General features: G+C 45.6%; 1 protein-coding gene across 1 annotated transcript in view; it reads right to left on the bottom strand.

The window, feature by feature from the left end:
* pinx1 (PIN2 (TERF1) interacting telomerase inhibitor 1) overlaps positions 1–15,376 on the bottom strand; it is a 105,585-nt gene extending 90,209 nt beyond the window's left edge. The window contains exons 1-3 of the mRNA XM_033021372.1: positions 15,155–15,376; positions 8,192–8,301; positions 2,812–2,904 (exon numbers count right to left, since the gene is read on the bottom strand). Of these exons, the coding sequence (XP_032877263.1) occupies positions 2,812–2,904; positions 8,192–8,301; positions 15,155–15,173 (222 nt within the window). The 5' untranslated portion in view covers positions 15,174–15,376. The remainder of the gene's footprint in view (positions 1–2,811; positions 2,905–8,191; positions 8,302–15,154) is intronic.
* Positions 15,377–18,367: the final 2,991 nt, after the last annotated feature.

The following is an 18,367-nucleotide window of genomic DNA, read 5'->3' as shown; positions in this document are numbered from 1 at the left end:
TTGGATTACCTGAAAATGTTGTGCTTTTTTTCTTGACTTATTAATAACGATTTACACAGACCCGATCAAACTTTGAAATCAAAGCGCCTGTTTTTCGCTGGTGATGTGACAATGGATCTGCCTGCCTGCCGTCTCCTCGCGCTGCGACAGACGTCACCTCCCACCTCACCCCGTTGTTCAAAAGTCGCCCTGTCGACTGAAAACCAAAGATCATAGCTGAAGACTGCGTCGGCCCAACCGGCGCTCCTTTGGTCGACACTCGCTCACGCCTAGGGTTTCTCCCCCTCCAGTCTCCCCCCCTCCCCTGTCTCTCTCTCTCCCTCCCTCCCCCCCCCCCCCCACCACCCCCCCCCTCTCCCTCTTTCACCCCATCACTTCTCCCCCCCCCCCCCGCAAGGGGAGTGGACCCAACGGGTCCCACTTGGTCTAGAATAACCTAAAACTCTGATCTTGTATGTGTGTATATACATGTGTTGTTACATCTTCGCAAGAAAAACTACGTGGTAACCATAAAATAGTTGGCATGTTTCCCGTCGAGTCCAAAATCATCTTATCTGAAAATGTCATGCTTTATTTCTCGTCTTCCACGCGCTGCAAGTGACATCGCCCCCCCCCCCCCCGGCTCCTCCCTCCCCCGTTATACAAAAGACGCCGCGAGAGATGAAGCCGGGCCCTGAACTGAAGCAGCCAAACATGCAGTCCTTTGGTCGATGCCCGCCCGCCTCGCTCAGAGTCCTCGTGTCGGTGCTTGGACGAAGTATTGCGTTCGGGAACCAGCCCTCCCTTGTGACGTCGCGCACCCCCCACCCCTCAAACTCTACCCCTCTAACTCTACCCCCCTTCCTCTCTGCCCCCACCACCCTCTCTGCCTCACCCCCTCCCTCTATGCCCCACCCCCTGCCTCTCTGCCCCACCCCCTGCCTCTCTGCCCCACCCCCTGCCTCTCTAGGGAGCGGTGAGTATTGGGACCTATGGGTGAGTGGTGGAGTATTGCATTCAGGATCCAGCCTTCCCGTGACGCCGCGCTCCTCCACCCCTACATCTCCCTCTCTCTACCCCCCTCTCACCCTCACCCTCTCCATCTCTCTACCCCCCCCCCCCCCCCCCCCACAACCGCACGTGGAGGGAAGGGAACGTGGCCCTTCTGCTCCACGGGAGGTTTCTGTCCTCCCTGAGCTCCTTGGTCTAGTACCTATTAAAACTCTGATCTTGTATGTGTGTGTGTTTACATCTTCGCAAAAAAAACGACACGGTATCGATAACATATTCACATATAACGGTTGACATTTTACTCGTCGTTCAAAATCACCTTATCTGCAAATTTCATGCCATATTTCTCGATTTATTACTGAAAATGTTTTAAAATATCGAAAGACTTTGAATTTAAACGAACAGCTCTCGCTGATGATGTCACAATGGGTCTGCTCGGCGCCCTCACACACCCCCCCAGTTATTCAAAAGACGCAGAAAGAACAAGCCCGGAGATGAAGTCGGGCCTTGTACTGGAGCGACCAAATTTGCAGCCCCTCCCCAACACACACTCACCCCTCCCCAACACACCCCCCCCCCTCCCCAACACACACCCCCCCCGCCCCAACACACACCCACTCCAACACACGCCCCCCTCCCCAACACACACCCCATCCCCCAACACACCCCCCTCCCCCCAACACACACCCCATTCCCCAACACACCCCCCCTCCCCCAACACATACCCCCCCTCCCACCACACACACACCCCCCCTCCCCTACACACAACCCCCCTCCTCCCACACCCCCAGCCCACACACACCCTCCCCCGCCCACACCCCCCCTCCCCCACACACACCGCCCATTCACTCTCACACACACCCCTCCTCCCCCATCCCAAATGCACACTTCCAGATTCAGGATTTCTTCCCAGCTGTTATCAGGCAACGGAATCATCCTACCACAACCAGAGAGCAGTGCTGACCTACTATCTACCTCATTGGTGACCCTTGATCGGACTTTGCTGGCTTTACCTTGCACTAAACATAATTTCCTTATAATTTATCTATACACAGTAAATGGCTCGATTGTAATCATGTTTTGTCTTTCTGCTGACTGGTTAGCACGCAACAAAAGCTTACCATTGTACCTCGGTACACATGACAATAAACTAATCTGAAACTGAAGCATGCAAAACAAAGCTTTTCACTTTACCTGGCTACATGTGACAATAACAAACCTAAATCGATACATAATGTTAAGATTCACTTTTAGTTTTTCTCTCTCTGGAAGCTATTATAGCCAAATAAAATATTATTGTGTCAACGATATAAATTTAGATGCAAAACAACAGCGAACGCTCATTGATCAAATGCATCTCCTCTTGATGGCAATGTTTTAGTTACATTTATATGTTAATATCAATTCAAAATTCCATGAGGTTTCAATTTGCTTTCTTAATGCTGTGTGTAAACCTTGTTATCATTAATATGACACTAGTAAAAATAAACAATCACTTCAAGATTGATACAAGTGAGAGCAATCACATCAAAATCTAAGTTCTTAAGTGAAACACTTGAAACTAGTTGCACTCTAGGTTAGTGATCAAAACTGAAATGTGATGTTACAGTATCTGTCAACAGAATCAGTTGATAAAACAAGGGTAGTAATTTATCTATTACATTTCAATTTAGAAGCAATATTGCACAGAAATGAACTTAAATCCATGAATGTATTTATGATATTTATACACTTAAATACGAACCAATTCTACATTAATGACAACTAGAATGTTACGTATTCAAAGGTTGGACTCAATACATGTAATATCACAAAGCTCACTTCATGATTCTTGGTTGCGCCTAGACCCACTGTGTTGTTCTTGGCTTTGACTTTAATGTTTTCAGTTGCCCCCTGTTCATTAGCTCCAAGTCCCTAGAAAAGAAAATCAAAATCTAATTTTGCAAAACAAATGTATCAACAGCCCACATCTAACTTTTATTGTCTGCCATGGTTAACTTAGAAACACAAGCAATATTTGTGATGTTAATTGTTATACAAGTATGAATAATACTTCAATTTAACAGTCACTCTGGATAGCTTTACACTGTTGTGTTTTCTCTATATTATTCAGCAAGTTAAATGCTCCAAATACTGACATAAAAACACATTTTTGCTTTCCATTTTGAGTGTTACATTTTCAAAACAATTGTGTTGTAGATAGCAAGTAGGGCTCGAAATTAGCACACATGCGCACTGCCACGGCAACTGGTCGGCATCGGCCACAGTCTCCCTCCCTTTGCATTATGGGAGATCTGGCCGCCATTGCTGTCCAGTCACCGCCTCACCTCGACCGCTAAAACCAACGCAGAATCGCTCCTTGGAGCTGGAGTAACTCCCTGGAGTAACTCTCGCTTCTTGGTTTCCTGGTCCTCCAAAAATATTCCAAATGGAATTTAAACAAGAGTGGACCAACCACCACCAAACTCCAAAAAATAACAGACTATAGCATTTTATCTGTTTATTTATTTTGTATATATATGGTCTATGGTATATAGACGCACTGAACTTGTATCTCCTGTTCTGTAATATGTTTATATATTCTGTAGTGCTGCAGCAAGCAAGAATTTCATTGTCCTCACTGGGACACATGACAATAAAACTCTCTTGACTTGGACTTAAGCAAAAACGGGTTTTTGGGAAATAAGAGCTACCTTAAATTTAGTTGCATCTGGTTGGGTGCCTATGGTAGGGTGAAGACTATTCCATGCTTTAATTGTGCAGGGGAACTCCATGGAGCAGTCAGCATCTCAGGATTGAAGAAATTGAGTGACGTTTCAGGTAGAGACACTTCTTTAGATTTCCTCTGGTTTCATGGTGTTTAATTTAACGATACAGTGTGGAAACAGGCCCTTCGGCCCAGCGAGTCCAGGTCGACCACCGATCACCCGTACACAGGTTCTATCCCACACATTAGCGACGTAAGTCAAGAGTGTTTTATTCTCTCTTGTCCCAGTTAGAACAATGAAATCCTTACTTGCAGCAGCACAACATAATATGTAAACCTAGTACTCTGTAAACAATGTTATAAAGGAGAAAACAAAACAGTGTATATTTATATATGAATATATAACTATATAAATATATCTTATACTACTAAAAGTCTGATCTTAATAATAATAATAATAAATTTTATTTAATGGGCGCCTTTCATACATCTCAAGGACACCTTACATAGTAATCGGAATAAAAACATATAATCGGAGTAAAACAAGTAATTAAAGACATCACAATGACACAAATTAAAAACAGAATTCAATCCAAAAACAGAAAATCAAAAACACAGTGTGAAGAGAGACCACTTCCTGTTGTTCTGTATATTGATTTTAGAAAAAACGCTGCCACTTACGACTGTGATTTTTTGGCCATCTTACTCAGAGTCCCCCTCCGCTGCGCTGGACAAGAGGATTTTTCCCATCGATTAAAAACAAAAGCGTTATTAGTGTTTAAAAAATGTTGAGATTATCTCTCCTGAAGGCACGCCCCTTCCGGAGGGACCATAAAACCCGGAAGTGTTGATTGCCACAGTCAGTCTCTGCAAGATGGGGGAGCGAGAGGGTCACACCTCTCAGTCTGAGCTGTGAATAACACTGAACACATGTCTACTCAACTGTGTGATTTTACTGACCTGTCAGTACCCTTAATGTGGTTTGAAAATATAGTTTGGAAATGCTAAAGCTGTATTACCTTTGGTTTGGAAATGCTAAAGCTGTGTTGCCTTTGGTTTGGAAATGCTAAAGCAGTGTTACAGCCTTTGGTTTGGAAATGCTAAAGCAGTGTTGCCTTTGGTTTGGAAATGCTAAAGCAGTGTTGCCTTTGGTATGGAAATGCTAAAGCTGTGTTGCCTTTGGTTTGGAAATGCTAAAGCTGCGTTGCCTTTGTTTGGAAATGCTAAAGCTGCTTTGTCTTTGGTTTGGAAATGCTAAAGCTGTGTTGCCTCTGGTTTGGAAATTCTAAAGCTGTGCTGCCTTTGGTTTGGAAATGCTAAACCTGTGTTGCCTTTGGTTTGGAAATGCTAAAGCTGTGTTGCCTAATTTAAAGTTGCCTTGCCTAATTAAAGTTGCCTAATTATTATATAATTAAAAGTCTAATCTGTGATTTTTGGCCATCTTACTCAGAGTCCCCCTCCGCTCATCAGGTGCCGAGGATTTTTCCCATCGATGAAAAATAAAAGAGTTATAAAAGAGGTCTGAAAAAGGGTCCTGCACACCTTTGTGGAAGGAAAGAAGAGCACCCGGAGAAACCCCATGCGATCAAAGGGAAAAGGAGCAAACTCCATACAGACAGCACCCATATTCAGGATCAATTCCGGCTCTGGCAATTTTAGGCAGCAACTTTATGGCCAATGTACTGCCCCATAGTCTTGAACTGAATTAAAACATACAGTAGCTGTAAGGGGGGGAGGGGGGGTGGACATAGCGTGACTTGGAGATTTAAGACTGAAAATTGAGTTTCTTTTTTTTAGTAACCAGAAGTTATCAACGTACAATTTTTTGTGTGTTGGAAAATAAAATATAGTGGCACAGCTGGTGGACTTACTGCCTCACATGCCAGAGATCTGTGTTCGATCCTGTCCTTGGGCACTGCTTGTGTTGAATTTGCACAATCTCCCTGCAAATGTGTGGGTTTCCTCCCACATCCCAAAGACACATTGCCTAACTTGTCTCTGTAAAATTGCCCCAAATGTGTAGGGAGTGGGTGTGGGTTAACAGAACTTGTGTGAATGGGTAGACAAAAATGCTGGAGAAACTCAGCGAGTGAGGCAGCATCTATGGAACAAAGGTGACGTTTCGGGTCGAGACCCTTCTTCAGATTGATGTGAGAGTGGGGGCGGGAAGAAGAAAGGAAGAGGCGGAGTGGGCTGAGGGAGAGCTGGGAAGCGGTGGAGAAAGCAGGGACAACCTGAAATTGAAGGTCAATGTTCATACCGCTGGGGTGTAAACTGCCCAAGCGAAATATGAGGTGCTGTTTCTCCAATTTACGGTGGGCCTCACCATCGCCATGGAGGAGGCCCAGGACAGAAAGGTCTGATTCGGAATGGGAGGGGGAGTTGAAGTGCTGAGCCACCGGGAAATCAGGTTGGTTATTGCAAACAGAGCGATGGTGTTGGTTGAAGCGATCCCCAAGCTTACGCTTGGTCTCACCGATGTAGAGCAACGGATGCAAGAGATGAGGTTGGAGAAGGTCCAGGTGAACCTCTGCCGCACCTGGAAAGACTGCTTGGGTCCTTGAATGCAGTCAAGGGGGGAGGTAAAGCGACAAGTGTAGCATTTCCTGTAGTTGCAAGGGAAATTGCCAGGAGAGGGGGTTGTTTGGGTGGGAAGGGACAAATTAACCAGGGAGTTACGGAGGGAGCGGTCTCTGCGGAAAGCCGACAGGGGAGGAGATGGGAGGATGTGGCCAGTGGTGGGATTTCGTTGATGGACAAAGCTGGGGAAAATCAGCAGGTGAGGCAGCATCTATGGAGCGAAAGAATAGGCGACGTTTCGGGTCGAGACCCGTCTTCAGACTGATGTCGGGGGGTGGAGGGGGCGGGAGAAAGAAAGGAAGAGGCGGAGACAGTCAGCTGTGGGTGAGCTGGGAATGGGAGGGGAAGGAGAGAGAAAGCAAGGACTACCTGAAATTGGAGAAGCCAATGTTCATACTGCTGGGGTGTAAACTACCCAAGCAAAATATGAGGTACTGTTCCTCCAATTTGCGGTGGGCCTCACCCTGGCCATGGAGGAGGCCCAGGACAGAAAGGTCGGATTTGGAATGGGAGGGGGAGTTGGTGCTGAGCCACCGGGAGATCAGGTTGGTTATTGCGAACTGAGTGGAGGTGTTGTGCAAAGCGATCGCCAAGCCTGCGCTTGGTCTCACTGAGGTTGATCATACGCTGAATAATCCAACCATATTTTTGTTTGGAAGTGGAAATAAATAATAGAAATTGCATTCATTGCAATGTGCATAAAGAGATGAGATACTGTATTGTGATTTTGCTGCATGTCATTGTGGTATATATGTCTTGAATGGTGAATATGGTTAGTTTGTGACTTTATTTGAAGCAGAAATAATATGTGAATGCTTAATTGACCATAATTCCGACTGGTAACTACGCACTTCGTCCGAGCACATTATCGCACGTGTCATGCAAGCCGTCTTAAATGACCACCTAAACTGTCATTTGGCAACCTAAAAAGCTGCCTAGGTTGCCCGGCTGCAACAGAGGAAAAAAAGTTAAGTGAGAGCCCTGGCAAGGTGGCCTGTCTAAGACTACATCATGATATAAATGAGCTGGAAATTTGGACAGAGCAATGGCAATTGGAATTTAGTTTCTTTGTTTAGAAATACAGTATAGAAACAGGCCCTTGGGCCCAATAAGTCCATGCTGACCATTGATCATCCATTCACATTAGTTCTATGGTATCCCACTTTCTTATCCATACTGTACACATCAATTTAAGGAGGTCAATTAACCTACAAACCCTCACTCAACTCCAGACAGCAAATGCGGTCTGTGGCGCTGTGAGACAGCAGCTCTACCAGCTGCAGCACTATGCACCCCTTAATCCAGATCTATCCTGAATTTAATCCTGATAAGTGTGATGTGTTGCATTTTAACAGGGAAAACAAGGAGGAGCCCCAGGGAGTGCTGATGAATAAAGGAAAGGGGGAGGTGGCCGGAGAGAGAGGAGCCGACCGAGCGGCCCGAGAATTTGGCGGCTTTATACAGGGCCCGACTTGCTCGTTCTTTCTGCGTCTTTTGGAGCAGGAGGGCAGAGAGGGAGCGGCGAGCGGACAGCCGGCCGGCGACCAAAGGACTGCGAGTTCAGCTTCTTCAGTTCAGGGCCCGAATTCATCTCCGGCAGCGTTTTTTGAATAACGGGGGTGGAGGGAAAGGTGGGGAGGGGTGACGTCACTTGCAGCGCGCGGAAGGGCACGCAGACCCATTGTGACGTCATCAGCGAAAGACAGTCTTTTTTTAATTCAAAGTATTGTCAGATTTTTGCACATTTTCAGTAATAACTCGAGAAATAAAGCATGAAATTTTCAGATAAGCCAATTTTGGACACCAGGGGAAAAATCTCTACCAGACGGAATATGTAAAAATGTTACCGTTACTGCGTCATTTTTTCGCGTAGATGTGATTACACACAAATAAATACACATCTAAGATAGTCACCTTTCCTTTAGACCATCCCATTTTTTCCATCAGCTTCAACCCAAATCTGGATTCATCATTCTTCCAGTTGTTGTTCCTTGGATCCAAAGACAACTTCTGCTTTCTACGAGCTAAAATAAAACAATTAACAAAATTAATAAGAAAATTTGTACGTTTGTTTATTCGGTCACAAGCAACACCCTTGAAGTGTACCTGAGTTAATGTGAGCCGACGGATGGGGATGGAGTTCAAAGATTTTGACCAATGATGATAAAATAACAGTTACACATTTCAAAGTTAGGATGGTGTGTGAAATGAGATAATGTCGTCCTAGGCAAGAGGTTGCGAGTTTAAACGGGCTCACAGGGAAGTCACTTGTGAGTGCACACTGCAGCCTCAGTGCAATAGCGGTGAAAGGAATGAATCTTCACAAATACCTGCTCTACCCATGGCACATTCCCATCCAACTGCAGGATGTGCAATACCAGGCTCTTTATTGCCCATTCCCACTAGATGGGTACTTAAACAGCAATTTTCAGAAAAGAATGATACCCTATTTACTAATATGTTACCTGCAAAGCCCTGTAATTGTATTTCATTACTTAAATGTCTGTTGTTCCCTGCCTCAAATATATTCAATGACTTGATAGAGAATTCCAACAAGTCACAATCTTCTGAAAGGAGAAATTCCTCATCTCTATCCTAAACAAGTTTCCGCCTACTCTGAAACAACCCCTTCTATTCTAGATACCCCGAAGTAAAGGGGAAACATCCCTCAGCATTATATGATTGACTAATACATTTCCTTCTTCTCAACTCTAACAAGTACTGTCCCAAATTGTAAAACATTCTTCACACATCAACCCCTTCGTCCCAGGAATCAATATTTCTGTGTGCCTTCAATGCCAGCACATCCATATATACTGAGACCAAAACTGTATGCATTTTTGGTAGTCTCACCTGCATTGTCTCACCTGCAATGTTATCTAGTTTTATCAACATTTCTCTACTTTTTTTCTCCATACCCCTGCACTAAAGGCCAATATTCTATTATCCATCTGCATGCTCTAACTGCATGCTAACCTTTTGTGTTTCATGCACAAGGACATCTATTTCCCTCAGTATAACTATATTTTGTAATCTAGTTTCTTTTAAATAATAATTTGTTTTTTCATTCGTCAATCCAAGGTGGATAACCTCTTTTCCCGCACATTTCACACCATCTACCAACTTCTTGCCCAGTCTTTACACCTATCTATATCCCTTTGTGGACTCTTTGTTTCCTCTTTACAGTTTCATTCATCAATTACAATACAATGTAGACTTTAGGAGAGCTCCCCCTCCCCTCACCCCACTCACCATCAACAACACCACAGTCACATCTGCGGAATCTTTTAAGTTCCTGGGAACCATCATCTTAAGGACCTTAAGTGGGGGACTACCATCGACTCCAGAGTCAAAAAGGCACAACAGAGGATGTACTTCCTGCCAGAGCTGAGGAAGCACAATCTGCCACAGGCAATAATGGTCCAATTCTACACGGCCATCGTAGAGTCTGTCCCTCACCTTCTCCATCATGGTCTGGTTTGGCTAGCCACCAAGCACGACACCTGGAGGCTGCAGCGAATCGTCCGATCAGCAGAGAAGGTTATTGGCTGCAACCTTCCCTTGATTGATGAACTGTACACTGCAAGGGCCAGGAAGCGAGCGGGCAAGATCATCTCTGACCCCTCTCACCCTGGCCACAAACTCTTTGAATCACTTCCCTCTGGAAGGCGACTCCGGACTGTTAAAGCTGCCACAGCCAGACATAAAAACAGTTTTTATCTACGAGTAGTTGCTCTACTCAACAGCCAAAAATCTGTAGCCTCCCTTTGATCTGGTATTTTGTTGGTTCACATGCTTGATCAATGGTGTTCTATCATGAATGTTTTATTATTATTAATGTTTAGTGTTTTCTGAGTCATTCCTAACTGTCACTGTATGTCATGTTGTTACTTGTGGGCGGAGCACCAAGGCAAATTCTTTGTATGTGAATACTTGGCCAATAAACTTACTTACTCTTACTTAATATTTGTATCATGAGAAAATATGGCTACAGCATATTTGGAACATTCAATCAGCAGTATATATTATTAATCGGTGTGGCTTCAGCATTGATGTCTGTGTTAATGATTGCAAGTAACATATTTGTGCCGATCAAATATAGTGGTGCAGTTTATTTCTTATAATCTGTGTAACAATCGAATGCCCCACTCTAAAGTGCACTTTCTCCTCATTTTTGGCTAATTTTACAATGACTTCCCTGTTTACATAGGCGATGCCATCTTTATCTTACTGCAGTTCTTGCAGTAAGTTCCCACTGAAATTTCTTTTTAAAAGCTAAATGCACAAGGGCAAGTATAACACATGCCAGTTAGATGTTGTTCAACAGGGCCAATACCACCATACGAGTACATAGGGAGGTTTCACGGCAGGCGGGTCACGACCCATGACCCGTACTGTTGCTACGCTACTCCAAGTGGAGTACATGCGATGTACTGCAGGTAAGCACTTAAGCGGCCTTTTCACGGGGCGACTTGACGCAAGAGTTAACCGGAGTTTAACATCGTGGGAACCTCGTGCGATAACAGTACGGCATTCGTGGACCGCCGTGGACCACCGTAGCGCTAACGGCAGGTAATCGTGTAACTTGGTCACTCGGGAGAAAATTCAAGAAAGCTTGAATTTCTCCAAGATTGACTTGTACACTTGTGGTTGAGTATTGCAACATTATATGAACGTAGTGGCCAGTGCGATATCCGTAATAACTCTTGCGGGTACCGTGGGAACTCCTGCGAACGGTGAACCCAGAGGGGACAGAAGGTGAGTAAAAATTATCTTCTGTGGGATTGAATTTAAAAAATAAATAAAAATAAAGATTTGCATCCGCATATGGACATCAACATATTCATGAGTTATGTTAATGAGATTCAAGAAAATAACTATAATCTTTAAAAGGGACTTTAAAAGGGACTTTACTGAAAGGTTACGCATTTTTATGGTCCGTGAGAAAATTTTCACATGTACTTCTTTGAGAGATACAGGTCGGAGTCCTCGGGTCCAGGGGTCCGGAACGCTACCAATCAATGTTGTACAGAGACCCGTGTAAGGAGTGAACTGCACATGCTGGATTAAACCGAAGACAGGCACAAAAAGCTGGAGTAACTCAGCGAGTCAAGCAGCATCTCTGGAGAAAAAAAGCTGATGTTTCGGGACGAGACACATCTTCAGACTCAATTCCGATTAGGCTGTCTGAAGAAGGGCTCCGATTCGAATCGCCACCTATTCTTTTTCTCCATAGATGCTGTCTGACCCGCTGACTTACTCCAGCTTTTTATGTTTTTCTTCACTGATCTGACTTACCTGCTGAGTTACACCAACATTTTGTGTCCTTCTGTGCGTATTAACCAGCATTAACCAGCGTCTGCAGTTCCTTTAGACATTACCTAACTTCAGATTTTAGAGATATAGCGCGTGGGAACTCCTGCGAACGGTAAACCCGGAAGCTGGACAGAGGGGACAGAAGGTGAATAAAAAAGGTGGTCTCAATATCGACAAGGGAACATGTGTCCTTCGAGGACGTCCCACCTAATTGTCATTGTTGGATAATCTTTTTAACAGGAACACTTGCAGAGATGGCTCCCAGAAAATCTCAAAGAAAGGGGGTAAAGCGTGTCAGAGATGTTTTTGCCATGTTGCGCTATTCAGTTTCTATATCTATATTGTTGCTCTATTCAGTTTCCCAGGGGGTCGGGACGGGACTGGAGTTGGGAGGGAAAGGTGGGGGAGTCGAGGGAGAGGAGGGGGAGACAGATGGGGGTGTCTTCATTTACTGGCGGCGGGTGTCTGTCACTGAAACAGGCAGGTGAGATTTCACATCCACCTTGTGTGTGCCTCTCTCTCTCTCTCCCTCCCTCTTACACAGGCTGAGAGACTCTGCCTCTGTGAGTGTACGTCTCTTTCTCCCCCTCTCCCACACACAGTAAGACCGAGGTACTGTGCTCAGTCCATCTGTGTCTCCCACATACACAGTAAAATATGTCTCCAAATGAGCCAATTCAACCAAGGGAGGATATATATAGTGTGTGAAAAAAAAAGTTACATCATTTGTGTCACGTGTAGTTCACGATGTTCATTCAAGATTTAACGCGAAAGCTCGGGAAACGGACAAGTCACTCGCACAAATAACAGAAATGCCGAGTACCGTGGGAACTCTTTATCTACCCCCGTTATATCGTGCGAGACTCGTGCTGGACCACGACCTCTTCACTCTGGTGACATCTTGCGTCAACTCGCCCCGTGAAAAAGCCCCATTACCATTGTTTCCAGCGTAGCGGGCCCATTAAAACCCGCTGAAATTGTCAATTTTTGCGCTGTAAATAATGATGGAAATCGGGATAAGCGTGAGAGACATTTAGCCTACTTTCCAAAAGTGAGGAGAAATGACGGTAGATAGAAGCGAGAGCTGAAGGGACAACAACAGACAGAGTGCTTAACGAACATTGGCCGTTTGCTCACTGCATTTCATAAACTAAGGCATTATTTGTGTTTTTTCTTGATTCCTTTGGAATCTAAAAAGTTTCAGAAGTGATAAATCTGGCTGTAAATGTTTTAAATCGCCCATGGTTCTCAAGTGTGTTTTACATACAAAATGAAAACGTGTCTGAAGAAAAAATTACAGCCATATTTATCACTTCTGAGACTTTTTAGATACCAAAGGAATCAAGAAAAAACACAAATAATGCCTTACTGTTGATGAAATGCAGTGGGCAAACGCGATAATTCCCAATATTTTCAATTCCGATATCTGCACAGCCAATGTTTACCAAGAACTTTAGCTGCTGTTGTCCCTTCAGCTCTCGCTTCTCTTTACCTTCATTTCGCTTCACTTTTTGAATTCTAAAGTTGGGTACATGTCTCTCACACTTACCCCAACTTCCACAATTTTTTTTAGCACAAAAATTCAACATTTTGGCATTTTTTAACAGGTAGGAAAGTATGCGTTTGTAGCATTAATAACATATACCGGAAGTTACGGATGTCCTCCAGATGGATTGAGCAGCTCCGTGCGTCAAGCCCTATGACCCAGTGACCTTACGTGCAACCCCCCCATACCAACTCTTAGACAGCTTTCCAACAGAATTATTTCCAGGCCTCACTTATTTCCAGAGTAGAGCTGTTCCACAGGCCAATCAAGGAAAACAGTGACAACATCAAAGCTCTCCACCAATATTCAGACTGCCATCAAGATATCTGGCTATGCTGTCATGCCAACAGAGGAGCCCCATCAGAGATGCTGGCACAGTGATTTACAAGAGTGCCTTCAAAATTGTTCCCTAGGTCCCATAAAGTGTTTTGTATACCCAAATAGTCCTGAGGTCATCCAGCTGCAGATCCAGTTCCATAACAAAGTCCTTAAGGAGCTACACCTAAAAACACTTGTTGCAGGTGTAATCCTCAGGGGCACTGGAAAACTCCCTCACTTCCAACATCCTGCAAGAACATGTTTCTAAATGCCTCTGAATACTTTTCACTATATCCATTTAATCCTGCCTTTCCTAGTTTTGAAGGGAGATAACTGGTGCAGATGATCACTCATATTTGGCCATTTGCTCCACTTAACTCCTTGCCAAGCTGTGTTTGATATTGTTCGTCTAAAACAGTGGATGGTTTATTTTGTTTACAGGAAAAGGAATAAAATGGAAATAATAATGCGAACGAATCAATTGCAATCACAAACCTTCCCCTTCACTGAAATGTGGTCTCAAAAGCAGTAACCAAAGGAGAACTCTGTCTGATCAAAGACATTATTAAGCAAAGACTGAAGGAAAGTTGGCAAAAGCAATGGGATGAAGAGCGGAAAGGACGGTGGTTCTACAGAGTCCAGAGGAAAGTGGGAGAAATGAGATGTGCAGGAAAAAACAGAAAAGAGGAGACAGTAATCTCAAGAATTAGATTTGGACACACTGGTCTGAACAGTACACTTTTTATAATAGGCAAGCATAATACAGGTAGATGTGAATACTGTGGGCAAGAAGAGACAATAGAGCATGTCATTGTACATTGTGAGAGGTATGAGGAGGAGAGAGAACGGATGAGTGAGCAGTTCAGAAAAGAAAGAATACAATTTGATTTGGTAGATATTTTGCAAGGAAGTTCATACAAGTGCTATCAAATCCTGTTGCATTTTCTTAGGGTAACCAATTTGTTCGGAAGGATATAGGTTATTAGTATATGTAATGGTGTTGTTTGATCCACACTCCATGCCAGTTGGTGGCGGTAATGCACCAAAAAAGTTGTTTGCCAACCGCCAAAAAACACCACATAGAAGAAGAAGAAGTGGAAGCACTCTGTCTGTGTTGTGTCATGAGTTCAAGTCCGGCCAACACTGCACCTGTAACACATGGCGGGGTGACTTTGGCGTTGTTTGGATCCCAGGATGTCGAACTCATTAAAGGGTTGCTCCACTCACTGGACCGTGATTCATAGCAAAGATCTCCGCTATAGAGATCTTTGATTCATAGTGGCACACACATGCTGGAGAAACTCAGCGGGTGCAGCAGCATCCATGGAGCGAAGGGGATAGGCAACGTTTCCGGCCGAAACCCTTCTTCAGACCCCATCTTCTTCGCTCCATAGATGCTGCTGCACCCGCTGAGATTCCCCAGCATTTTTGTGTACCATCGATTTTCCAGCATCTGCAGTTCCTTCTTAAACAATTCATAGTGGCTCCATGACGGAAACACATACAACTGCAGATACCGGCAGCCGAAATACCGCGATGCAGCCGACAGGCACAGAGGGCCGACGGACACCCGCGCCCCGGCCGTTGCTCCCCGCGCCCCGGCCGTTGCTCCCCGCGCCCCGGCCGTTGCTCCCCGCGCCCCGGCCGTTGCTCCCTCCGCCCGGCATCTTCCGCGCACGTGCCTCCCCGGTACTCACGCTCCGACAGCATCGCCATCCCGAAAGCGCCCGCGCTCCTCGAGTCCTTCCAAATAAGTCTTTGCTTTTCAACCTTAAGAACTGAATTCGAGGAACTTCATTCGTGGGGGCGCCAGTTGCTGCTAAAATAAAGTTTGATCCACAATTCCCGGGCCTCCAAATCCCAGGTCTGGCCCAACCGGCAGGAACAACCAGACGCGCACGCGCGGGACGGGTGAGAACGCGAGCCGCGAGTGCGCATGCGTGTGATTCGCTGGGCAGAGAAGTGGGTTCTGAAGGTTGAAAAGGTGACTCGATGCAAATTCGGCCGCAAACCATTGGCATCTCACTTGGGGAACATGCTATGTTGGAGTCCCTTCCAGAGTGTCCCGTCCGAGGGCAGAGTCAATAGACAATAGGTGCAGGAGTAGGCCATTCGGCCCTTCGAGCCAGCACCGCCATTCAATGTGATCATGGCTGATCATCCCCAATCAGTATCCCGTTCCTGCCTTCTCCCCATATCCCCTGACTCGCTATCTTTACGAGCCCTATCTAGCTCTCTCTTGAAAGCATCAAGAGAACCTGCCTCCACTGCCCTCTGAGGCAGAGAATTCCACAGACTCACCACTCTGTGAGAAAAAGTGTTTCCTCGTCTCCGTTCTAAATGGCTTACTCCTTATTCTTAAACTGTGGCCCCTGGTTCTGGACTCCCCCAACATCGGGAACATGTTTCCTGCCTCTAGCGTGTCCAAGCCCTTAATAATCTTATACGTTTCAATGAGATACCCTCTCATCCTTCTAAACTCCAGAGTATACAAGCCCTGCTGTTCCATTCTCTCAGCATATGACAGTCCCACCATCTGGGAATTAACCTCGTAAACCCACGCTGCACTCCCTCAATAACAAGAATGTCCTTCCTCAAATTAGGGGACCAAAACTGCACACAATACTCCAGGTGTGGTCTCACTAGGGCTCTGTACAATTCAGAAGGACCTCTTTGCTCCTATATTCGATTCCTCTTGTTATAAAGGCCAACATGCCATTCGCTTGCCATTGCCATTTAGATAGTAATCTGACTTCCTGTTTTTGCTATCAAAGTGGATAACCTCACATTTATCCGCATTAAACTTCATCTGCCATTCATCTGCCCACTCCCCCAACCTGTCCAAGTCACCCTGCATTCTCATAGCATCCTCCTCACAGTTCACACTGCCACCCAGCTTTGTGTCATCTGCAAATTTGCTAATGTTACTTTGAATCCCTTCATCCAAATAATTGATGTATATTATAAATAGCTGCGGTCCTAGCACCGAGCCTTGTGGAACCCCACTAGTCACTGCCTGCCATTCTGAAAGGGACCTGTTAATCCCTATTAATCCCTACTCTTTGTTTCCTGTCTGCCAACCACTTCTCTATCCATGTCAGCACTCTACCCCCAATACCATGTGCCCTAATTTTGCCCACTAATCTCCTATGTGGTGCCTTATCAAATGCTTTCTCAAAGTCCAGATACACTCCATCCACTGGCTCTCCTTTGTCCATTTTCCTAGTTACACCCTCAAAAAATTCCAGATTAGTCAAGCATGATTTCCCCTTCATAAATCCATGCTGACTCGGACCGATCCTGTTACTGCTATCCAAATGTTCGGCTATCTCATCTTTTATAATTGACTCCAGCATCTTCCCCACCACCGATGTCAGGCTAACTGGTCCATAATTCTCTGTTTTGTTTCTCCCGCCTTTCTTAAAAAGTGGATAACATTAGCTACCCTCCAATCCACAGGAACTGATCCTGAGTCCATAGAACATTGGAAAACGATCACTAATGCGTCCACGATTTCCAGAGCCACCTCCGTAAGTACCCTGGGATGCAGACCATCAGGCCTTGGGGATTTATCAGTCTTCAGTCCCATCAGTCTACCTAACACCATTTCCTGCCTAATGTGCATTTCCTTCAGTTCCTCCATCACCCTAGATCAATCATCACCCTGTATTTTCAATTCATTTTTGCGGGGTCGGGGCAGGCGAGCCGACCTGAGAACTGCGGCCAGTCCCTGGGACGCGAGCTGATCTGGGAACGGCAGCCAGTCCCTGGCCACGCAGAATGCCAACTTAATCATCATGGACAAATTGTGCCAGCCATGTACATGTTGCATAACTGACTCTATACAGATCTGAATGGGATTAAAATTACCATTTAAGCCAAATTGCTCCCATTTTCCACATTTTGAATCTTGAGATCAATATCCCTATGCTCTGTTATTTAACAGCATTAAAGTACTTATGAGGTCGAGTCAGGAAAGGGAACATGTTTTTTGTTAGTTTGCTTTAATTTGTTAGTTGATTGTTAGTTGACTGCCATAATTTCTGAAATGGTCTTAAAGTAACTTAACTGTTATAAAGCAGTAATAAGTGATTTTTGTCCAAACAGTTTGAACTTGCATAAAATGTTTGTATTATTATTAGTGTGTATGAACAGTGAACAGGGCTGCCAACTCTCACGCTTTGAGCGTGAGAATCACGCCCTCAAGCAAACTCTCACGCTGATCAGAAATTTCTCACGCTCTGTGGTGAGAAATTCTGTGATCAACAAAAATGTCAAAACTCGGATAAACTGCATGGTCCGCGGGTGTTGGAGAGCCCAGGCCGAGGGAGGGATGGAAGCAGCGGGCGGATACAGATGCGGGGAGCCGGGGCTGGTGAGTTTGCGGGGCTGACGAGTATTTGCGCGGCTAGCGAGTCGCTCGCTGCAGCTTCGGCTATGGAGCACTCCGGACAGTGCGAGTGTCCCGGGCCGTCGGAGGCGTCGGAAGCGCCGCTGCCGCGAGAGTCTCTGTGCCGAAGGGACAGACTCTCAAAGGGAGGTGGAGAGAGAGAGGGGGGGGGAGGAGACAGGGAGACAGTGGGGAGAGAGAGAGAGGGGGGTGAGAGGAGAGAGAGGAGAGAGACAGGGGGGGGGGGTGAATGGAGAGAGAGAAGAGGGAGAGGGGGAAAGAGGTAGGGGAGAAAGGGGGGGAGAGTGAGGTGGGAGGGGGGGAGAGAGAGAGGGGTGAGGGACAAAAGAGGGAAGAGAGAGGGGTGAGAGGGACAAAAGAGGGAAGAGAGGGGGTGGAGAGGGTAGGAGAGAATGGGAGAGAGAGGGGGAAGAGAGAGGGGTGGTAAAAGAGAGAGGGGAAGAGGGAGAGAGGGGGAAGGAGAGAAACGGGGGAAAGAGAGAGAGATGGGGGCAAAGAG

Source organism: Amblyraja radiata, chromosome 5 (genome assembly GCF_010909765.2).
Source record: "Amblyraja radiata isolate CabotCenter1 chromosome 5, sAmbRad1.1.pri, whole genome shotgun sequence".
In the NCBI taxonomy this organism is placed as follows: Eukaryota; Metazoa; Chordata; class Chondrichthyes; order Rajiformes; family Rajidae; genus Amblyraja; species Amblyraja radiata.
Note: the sequence above shows the minus strand (reverse complement) of the source record. Positions and strands in the feature narration are given on the sequence as shown.